The sequence below is a fragment of the Oryctolagus cuniculus genome, chromosome 4 (assembly GCF_964237555.1).
Source record: "Oryctolagus cuniculus chromosome 4, mOryCun1.1, whole genome shotgun sequence".
NCBI lineage: Eukaryota > Metazoa > Chordata > Mammalia > Lagomorpha > Leporidae > Oryctolagus > Oryctolagus cuniculus.
Genome location: NC_091435.1, coordinates 67,181,184 through 67,191,278, shown reverse-complemented (window position 1 = coordinate 67,191,278; position 10,095 = coordinate 67,181,184). Strand labels below are relative to the sequence as shown.

General features: G+C 37.5%; 1 protein-coding gene across 1 annotated transcript in view; it reads right to left on the bottom strand.

Annotated features, from left to right (window-relative positions):
* Positions 1-4,263: 4,263 nt before the first annotated feature.
* The window catches only part of NECTIN3 (nectin cell adhesion molecule 3), a 146,976-nt gene continuing 141,144 nt past the window's right edge, over positions 4,264-10,095 (bottom strand). The window contains exon 9 of the mRNA XM_051819060.2: positions 4,264-9,707. Coding sequence (XP_051675020.1) covers positions 9,528-9,707 — 180 coding nt within the window. The 3' untranslated portion in view covers positions 4,264-9,527. The remainder of the gene's footprint in view (positions 9,708-10,095) is intronic.

Below are 10,095 nucleotides of genomic sequence, written 5' to 3'. Positions count from 1 at the left end.
AGATTTAATGCTATAACGAGTACTCAAACAGTATTTTTCACTTTGTGTTTCTATGGGGGTGCAAACTGTTGAAATCTTTACTTAATGCATACTAAACTGATCTTCTGTAAAAAAAAAAAAAAAAAAAAAGAAATAAATTATCAATTCCCAACTTGACTCTCACTGGGATTAAACATGACAATAGGTCTGATCTGATTTCATCATCATTTAAAAAAATCATCTATTATTTTTCACTTTATGTTTCTGTGTGGGAGCAAACTGTTGAAATCCTTACTTAATGTATACTAAGCTGATCTTCTGTATATTAAGATAATCGAAAATGAATCTTGATGTGAATGGAAGGGGAGAGGGAGTGGGAAAGGGAAGGGTTGTGGGTGGGAGGGACGGTATGGGGGGGGAAGCCATTGTAATCCATAAGTCGTACTTTGGAAATTTATATTCATTAAATAAAAGTTAAAAAAAATATAGATAAAAAAAACTACTCTGGTTACTATTTTTATAAAGCATTTATATGGAGACAAAGTTGACATAAAAGGCAGAGCATGAGAGAGAGAGAGAGAGAGAGAGAGAGAGAGAGAGAGAGAGAGAGAAAGAGAGAGACTTCTACCTACTGGTATACTCCCAAATGCCCACCACAGATGTGGCTCACTCAGATCAGACCCAGGAGTCAGGAACTCAATTTGGGTCTCTATGTGATGGCAGAGACCCAGCCACTTGAGCTATACCTGCTGCCTATCAAGGTGTGCATTAGTAGGAAGCTGGAAGCAGGAGTAGAGCTGGGACTCAAATCCAGGCAATCTGATATTGGGTATGAGCAGCCCAAGTATGCTTTAACTGCTCTGTCAAAAACCAGTCTGAAGAATTTTTTTTTAAATTTTCAATTTCACAGGCACATACTTAGGTTTTTAATTTTTGTACGTATTTTAATAATTGATTTATTAATAATGCACACAGAGAAGTTTAATTGATAAAAAAAACTTTATTCAAAACTTGTAGAGAACCATGTAGTTCAAAACTGCAAAAATAAAAGACAATCTGGTAACTTAAAAATAAAGACTATCTACAGCAACCACACCAACACCTACTATTTATAAAACAATCTCAAATTCATAGCTAATCCTTGTATTTCTGTGTTTTGCAACATGTGAGCTAGAATCCTCCTCCTTACACAACTACAATGTTACATAGCTGTTTAACATCTGAAATACAATTTGGGTATTTTCTCATAAGCAAGTATACTATTGACCACTTCCTATACACCAAAGTAGAAATAGTTCAATGACTAGAAATTGATTTTCACTAAAAAAAGCGTGGCTAAAAGATTTCTTTTAAAAACCATGGGTGGATTAGTATTCCAAACTGGGCTACATAGGAACTTACTTCTACTCAAAGACTCCTCTGATTATCCATTGTCAATTTATATAATACAGGATATTTGCAAGATGGTTTTCGCCATTGATCAGTCTGGACTCACAACATCCAGGTACTGTGAAAGAGCAGAATTAACCTCAGTTTACACAGAGAGAACCAAGGCATATGGTGAGAACTTGCCAGGGCCAGAGACCTCATTAGATATAAAAATGTAGGAAGAGCCAGATTTTTTTTTTTTTTTTTTTTTTTTTTTTTTTTTTTTTTTTTTTTTTGGTGGGGAAGGGAGAGACATTAATTGGTTTAATGATAGGGGTAAAAGTGTGAGGGATTTGTTGTGGCAGAATTAATTCTGGATCCATAAGTGAAAAGTTCAGAACATAAATAATGTAGATTCCAGTGTGAAAAGGGTTAGTAGAATAAAAGTTAAAACCTGAGTAAAGAGTCATTTTAGACACAGATCACCTAGCAGAAAACAAAACAGCGAAACAAGGATAGGAAAAAACGTAACAGCGATAGTTTCCCATTTTTGAGCTGAGGGATTTTTAGAAAATCTCTTTAAAAGAGTGATTTTTCTTGAAAACAATCCTTAAATATCTCTTGCCAGCCCCCCATCCCCACCCCCATAACCTGTGAGATTGAGAGCATTAACTTACAGGGATAAAACTGAGACGCAAAGAAGCTGAGAGGTTACGACCACATGCAGAATGAATAGCATGGAGCAGATGTTATGTCTTAAAGTACTGACTTAAAAATAGAAACAGAAGGAAGAGGATAAACAGGAACTTTTATGGATGGACAAGTGGAATAATCCAGGGATCCAGTAGCAACACCAATTATTTATTTATTTTTTTGTTACAAAGGACTTGGAATTTTAATTATACAGTGAAACCTAAGATGACAAATACTCATCTGGGTAATGAAATGCTCATTTGAAGGGAATATATGCAATACAATCTCCTAAGACCCCATGGGGAAAAATGGACATAAATGAGCCATGGTGTAGGCAAATGCAAACTGATGCACTTAAAACAAATAGCTGTTGTCTTAAGTTAAAATAGAATGGACACTGAGCCATCAATAAGACTTGAGAGAGGAATTTAAGGCAGCTTGATCAATATTCTAAGGTGAATTTTTAGATAGTATTGGTCATTATTGGAAATGGTATTGAAGAGAAAAACAATGGTGCCCATCCATGTGGAAAATCATGTGCCACTCTGGGCTTTATAGAGATCCACTGTGAGTTATTAAGCGGAATTAACCTCTGGAGGGACACATAAAGCATCTCTTCATGGCTGTCAGACACAACTATAGTAGGGCAGGTCAGAGTTCTAAGCCAGTGTAGCAAATCTGATGTTCTGGATTCAAAGGGAGGCTTTCCCTAAGGTATCCTCTAATCGACTTTCACAGTTAAATCCCAAGCTATGGTAATAAATACAACCAGTTTAGGTCAGGATACCAAAGATCCTGCTGGGCCAAAGAGGACCTGATTATAGAAACTTTAAGTGCTAGTGCTGGAAAAAAGAAAAATAAAAAGCAGAAGGCGGCAACTCTGGTCTGCCACATTTAATGCATTAAAAGATTGAGTATTTTATGAATCTTGATATGAAAGGGATGGGAGAGGCAGCGGGAGATGGGAGGGTTGCGGGTGGGAGGGAGGTTATGGGGGTAAAAAGCAGCTATAATCTAAAAGTTGTACTTTGGAAATTTATATTTCTTAAATAAAAGTTAAAAAAAAGAAAAAAGATTGAATATCTTAGACAGCTGTGTTTATATCTACTGAAGATTATTTGGGATGGCAACTATAACAATAATTTTAAATCTGAGAGTCTATTTCCTTGGGTCCAACTATATATTTGTTCTGTGTAAGTCATGTGCTAATGGCAACTGTAAGCAACACAGCTGTAGAATGGGAGCACTTCAGAGGACAGGATCCTATTCATTTTCAACTCATGGGGATGTTGCTCTTTGCTATATACCTTCGTGGCAATAATGTTCACAACATACGTTTTTCTTAAACATATGCATTTAAATCCAAACCTCACAGCTACAGAATAAAGCATGTAGTGGTACTTGTGGATGAATGGAGGTTTGTCATTTGATATACATCATAGCCTTAGCCCCTGCAGAACTGACTGGAGCACACTGGCGGATGAGTCAGGACTTCCTCATAGCCAAGAAGAATGGAAAATGTTTTTGTCATTGGTAGTTTCATTTATCCCAGGATTTAGATATAATTTTTATGGCATTGTCCCAATTGATGATATATAATAAAAAGCTGTATAGTGTCTCTTGAATTTTTGGCATTCTTTACTCTACTTAGCTTCAAATTATCAATTCCCAACTTGACTCTCACTGGGATTAAACATGACAATAGGTCTGCTCTGATTTCATCATCATTTTAAAAAATCATGTATTATTTTTCACTTTATGTTTCTGTGTGGGAGCAAACTGTTGAAATCCATACTTAATGTATACTAAGCTGATCTTCTGTATATTAAGATAATCGAAAATGAATCTTGATGTGAATGGAAGGGGAGGGGGAGTGGGAAAGGGGAGGGTTGTGGGTGGGAGGGACGGTATGGGGGGAAAGCCATTGTAATCCATAAGTCGTACTTTGGAAATTTATATTCATTAAATAAAAGTTTAAAAAAAAAATAATAAAAAAAAAATAAAAAAAAGAAAAAAAAATTTTTACAAACTACAACTTGAATAGAGGAGATAACTGATGCAATAATGGAAATAGACTAGGAATAAAAATATTTTAAGTACTTAGGCTGGCAACATAAATATGGCCTGTCTTTTCCTGCCTCTAATGTTTTTGCAGAGATAATGTTAAAGTAGATATTATAAAATGTGCTTGCATTAGTGAGATGCTTACAGGTATGGTGTTTCTTATATATGTGAACAGCTTTTTTTTTTTGAGTAGCAAATTTTAAGTTGATGCATGTCTCACACAAACATATGCACATACAGAAATACAGAAAAAGCTGTCACTAAGGATAAATGCCAGTTCCACTCTATTCAGCAGATTGTTGACTTCACAATAGTAAGTAGCTCTACCCGACCCTACTGTGTGGATAGAGTGAAAACTGAGAAGTCCTTAACAAGATTTTACATTTGATATAGTTTATCTACATTATTTTGGCATACGTTAATCAGCCTTAATACAAACTCTGGGGATGTTTGGTTGACATCTGACGTATCCTAATCAGGAATATACCTTTCAGAAACAGTTAGCATTACATCGGTCACCTCACAGGCTATTACCAGAGATTGTTAAAGAATGAGTATTTTCAATGGTTAATTTACTGTCTTTAAAGATCTGTGAATTAGCTCAGCCCTTCCAAGAACAGGTGTAAGAATCCAGGATGCCCAACAGACCTAGGATTTCTAACTCATTCTCTACATACATCAGATCATCACCTGAATGGATCTGCTGGAATATAGCAAGACTCACTTCTAATCACTCTTGTAGGTAGTATACTGTTGGGTTGCCTAAAAGGGAGGAGTTGGGATTTTTTCAAGCTTACAGGACAGGTTGGATGACTGTTCTGACGCCTGATTGCTCATAAACATGTATGAAGCAGTACTTGTTCTAAAATCTGAATTCAGTGTCAATTACCCCCTGGTTAGGTTCTACCCACTGAAGGCTACAAAACCACCTAACAGTGAATACCCAAATTGGCTTATGTCAGCTTATACTTTTCTTTAGGGAGGAAACCCAAATACATGGAGGCACAATACTAATTTAGTCATAGTCTATAGAATATGCTTACAAATATTAATGCCTAGTATGATAGGGCTGAAAATCCCCGGCTGGTCCTTCTATGAAGTCTGTACACTACTCAAGAATAAAGTAAGAGTCTAGGTCCTTCCTTGTCAGTCAGGCACAGGAAAAGAGAAACACAGAGCCAAGCCACAGTGGGAGACTCTAATATTTCTGTCTCATACTCTTTATTCTGGCTTGCTACCAAAGATAGCCCTCTTTCCAGTTGTCCACTATGGACATAAAATTGTTACCACGCCTAGAAGTTCAATAATGGTGAAACAAATGAAAAAATGAGTATATTAAAGAACCAACTTGAGGACGGAATCTAAGGCAAAGCCCACTAAAGTCGAATCAACTGGGATGGAGTGTTTTAATTATTTAGTTGCTGTTCTGAAACTATGATTAACATAATGATTAATAGTAGAGTTTTCTGAACATGTGGAGGTCAAAAACTAAGTTACAAAATGAGCACATGTACTTGTTTCCATATTAATAAATATTTCATAAGGTTTTCTTGAATGGATCCTCTCTGTGTAAAACAAAATAAAACAAAAAATCATTAGGACCACTCCCTAAAAGCAAATTAGAAAGAAATACCAGCTAAATGGTGATGAGTATGACATATGATTGTACTGCATCAGAGCACAAGCCTGTCTGGCCCCACAGGACCTCCTGGAAGGAGGATCCAACAACAGTCAGGTTGATATTCTGGGAGATGAGTCGACAGTAGTGATCTGTAACACAAAAGCAACTACTGGTCATAGCAACATGTATTTCCAATTCAGGTATCAAACCTTCTACAGGACAAATGTTTGCTGCAATAAGGTATCCTCACAGGCACTTGGTTATACATAAATTAGGTCAAACAAAATCTTCATGCTGCACTTAGTTCTCCATGGGGATACTACAGTACTTAAATGCTGGTAAGGGCACTGGAAGCTTAGGTTCAATTGCAACAATAACAGAGTCATAGGCATTTGTCAGTTTGAAGAGAATTTACACTTTCCTATTCATTATTATCTTGTTTTAACTCTCACCACAAGAGGTTGGCAGGGAAGGTATTATCATCTCTGCTTTACAGATGGGAGCAACTGACACCCCATGCTGGTACCCCACACATATAAAGAGACTTGCCTACTTTTCCATGACTAGAAAGAACCTGTTCTTTTGATTCTTGGAATAATGGTCTATCCTGCACACTCTAGGGAATCAAAGCACTTAAGGAAGTCTCTGTGGTATCTAGCAAACAGCACCAGAAATCAGCAAAGTTCAGGGAAAGGCTGAACAATGAAAAATAAAACAGTGAAATTTTGACTTCTATGAAAGAGGACTTCGGAAATCATTCACAAAAGAAAGACATTTTCCTATCCCTATAAGTAAACAAGGCCATAGAAAATTAGTAAGGAAATTGGCTCACTGAGTACATGTTTATCACTTATTACGTACATGTTACGGGGAACCCTAGCACAGGTATATTATATGTCTTAAAGAGCATAGAATTCTTCAAACTTGGAAAACATAAGAATGCTAGGCATAGAAAGACATCTCAAAGAAAGGCACTATATCACTGCCATTTAAGCTTTTATCCCATCACATATGTCATGCCAATACATGGTGGTGCAGATGCTTTATTTTAGTGTGGTGTGCAAAGAACTTGGTGATCTGTTACTGCAGCAACACAGCACATTCCTGGAGCTTGGGGTGCTTAAAAACAGGCAATAAAGGCAGTGTTTAAGGTGAGCACACACAACTCCCTTAAAATGCAAAGCCACAACCATAAGTTGAGAAGTATCTGGAAATCCATTTCTGTTTCAATGTGTTTTATTTAATTAGTTATGGGAAAAGTACCTAACACTGTGGACTACATCCCTAAGTCTTACTCACTGACCTTTACAAATCTAACTCCCAAATTTAAATAGCATCGCCAAGTAGTCTAGGCTCCAAATTTAGAGATCAACAGGCTAATTTAGGATGGCATTTTTGGTTGAGGGGGCTGGTTGATTAAACCTCTTTTAAAGCTTCTTTCTATTTAGCTCAGTTTTTTTTAGAGAACAGCCAGGAGGCACCAGGCTAAACTATTAGAGAGCTTACATGAGCATGTGAAAGACCAACAGCCATAACATCCACCAGTTTAAGGAAATATCGTAGCTGACAACAGCTGACAGGTAAAGAGGATACTGAACTGACTGCAAGAGAGGTGTCTATATCCTGAATTTTTCCCCCAATAACTACATGGAGAATGTTAAAAAGTAGACAGTGGGAGGTCTCTGTGGTCAGGCCAAAGGGCTCCTGAAACCCACTGCTTCCAAATCCTTTTCTCTGGTGTTAATGAAGACGTCTGTATTCCCCCTGGCTTCACAGTGTAGTGCTTTTGTGTAGCTAATTTAATAACTGGCTTCCCAGCAGAATCCTAGAGAAACCATCCCCAACGTGTAAGACATTTCTAAAGCTTTCTAATATGGTGTTGCACTGCCATATTGCCTCTAGTCTATAACATCCAGGATTGATGAAAGACTTCCTTGTTAAAGAGAGCTCTGACCATAATCATCTTCCTGCTGGAAACAAATGCCAGAATTCCTCTACCTTCTGTTATACTAACTCAGTGATGATATTTCCCAAAATAAACTTGAATATCTTCTTTGATACAAAGGGCAGTACACTCAACTCTGAGGTAGCATAATGATTCAGCAATTAGGGTCATATGCAGCTATACTCTTTTAAATTGCTAATTATCTAGCCAAAGCACTGAGTTGAAATTTAAGCATCCTTTCTTCCAGAATTGTTGGCCATTCAGGTAATGGGGGCGGGGGGACCAGCATATTACTACTATAGAATAACCTGGATAACTTGTCTGAAAAGCGAAAAGGAAACAACCATACAAAGAAGAACTACAGCCAGCACATGAATCACGAAGCATCTTTGGTATCTCACTGGATATCTACGTTAATATTTCCCTCTCCACTTAAAGTTTAGGTTGGAAATGTATACTATTTAATCTGGTTTAGTGCTTATACTATTTCTTCGTATATGACACGTTTGTAGTGTTTTTCATACTGGTGACACATCTCAGACCTTCCAGAACACACAGTAAAACAACACTTTCCTTAAGAAGACGAGAGGAGAGTGATGGATGTTTGCACCTGTACCTGTGATCCGTCCATCTCAGCTCACCCTATTGTAACTACTACTGTCAATCTTGCTGATGGAAAGTTGGCAAAAGGAGATGAGAAAGCTCCAAGCAGACATTTGCAGGCACTCAAGTGTTGCAGGATACCTGGTCTATAAGTCACTGTATTTGCTTTTTAGCATGTCATTACTCTCCTTATAGCAGAGGACGAGGTGTAAAGGACATGTGGGTTTAGCACACATACCATATGGGAGTAACTTTTTTCAGACAAAAGTTTTCCAAATTTCCATTTTAAGTGCAGGAGTTACTTCACGGTGATTTTTCCAGCAGGCTTTTCAGAGGTAGATTAAACATGGACAATAAATACTCTGAAGAACGCAGAAGGGTAGCTAAAGTTTTAAAAGACATTTCAGAAGTGAAAGCTGAGCTTGTCATGTACCACATTAGAGAAAAGAAGGGCAAAGCTAAAGGATATATACCAGTTAGACAAGGGCTTGAGTATTTAATACGTGGTAAATAGGCTAATCTGGCTAGTACAGAAATGGACTGTGAGAACAACAACGCAGCAAAAGAACCTTTGTCACTTGCAGCTGAGCAACTGCAGGCACATAACAGCAAGAAATATGCAACCCTCAGGACCTCAGTGACCCAGAGGAACATACATTACAACACCACAAAGGTTTAAAGTCAACTAACAGGCTTCAGGTTTAAATTGCCTTTTGTTGTCGTTGTTTAAGAAAAAGGGTAAAATTCTCCTCTTTCCTTAGGCTTCTGCTTGTATACAGGTATTGTAATTGTGCTAAGCATGTCAGGATAATCCAAATCCCCGCTAATTAATTAGTGAAATGGATTCTGAACTCATTTTTCTGCCTGTTTGCATTCCAGATGAACAGGCTGGGATACCCAAGACCCACTGAGGTTAATACTACAGCTGGGGCCTTTTTTTTTCCAGAGAATCATTGCAGTCATTACAGACAGATGCTGTACTTTTAAATGAACATGGCATTGTAGGCCAAATGTTAGTAGTTAAACACCATCGTCACTGAAACACACAAAGCTATAGTCAAGTTCACAAACACAGCTGGTGGTTGAAAAATCCTTAACAAAGGAAAGAAATTCACTACTGGCTCCAAGTTATTCATCAGGACTCCTGGTATCCTTAGACTGAGATTGTTTTATATGAGAGAAAATAAAATAATCAGTTTCTCTCCCCAATCTAAGAATAAACATTTGTTAGAACATCTACTGGAAAAAGGCAAATCACACATAATGTTCTCGTGGATTGATGTAGACTCTCTCAAGGTCATTGTTTTGATGATGTTTGCCAGGGCTCCGGTCTTGATAGCACATCTGATTGTATAGGGGGTACACCTGCTGAATCCCTTCTTCTCCCACTGGAATCTCATCTTCATAGTCACGTCTCTGGGCATTTAGTCCATTCTGAAAATCCAAGCATTGCGTACATTAGCAGAGCAGCTGTTTGCATTTTCTAGCACTTTGGTCAAAGCAGGCAAGAATAGAATTTATTACAGTGTCCTAGATTCATTACCCCAAAAGCTATTGAATGGCAAGTTAAAGTTCAATAATTTATCATTTTCCAGTCATTTGTTGCTTGCAGTACCTGAATAAAAATGGTGCAGCTTCTAAATACAAAATTGTGACTAATAGGGACTGTGATCAGTTTTAGGTCTTGAAATCGGGATGTGGTGTCAGTTAAAGCAAACCAGAGAACAAGGTGGTGACATCAGGAGTCTCTCAAGACAGGCTCAAGCTTGGAGTGAATATGTGAGAAAGACAGGGAATTAATTCAAATAAAACAAAAGAAACC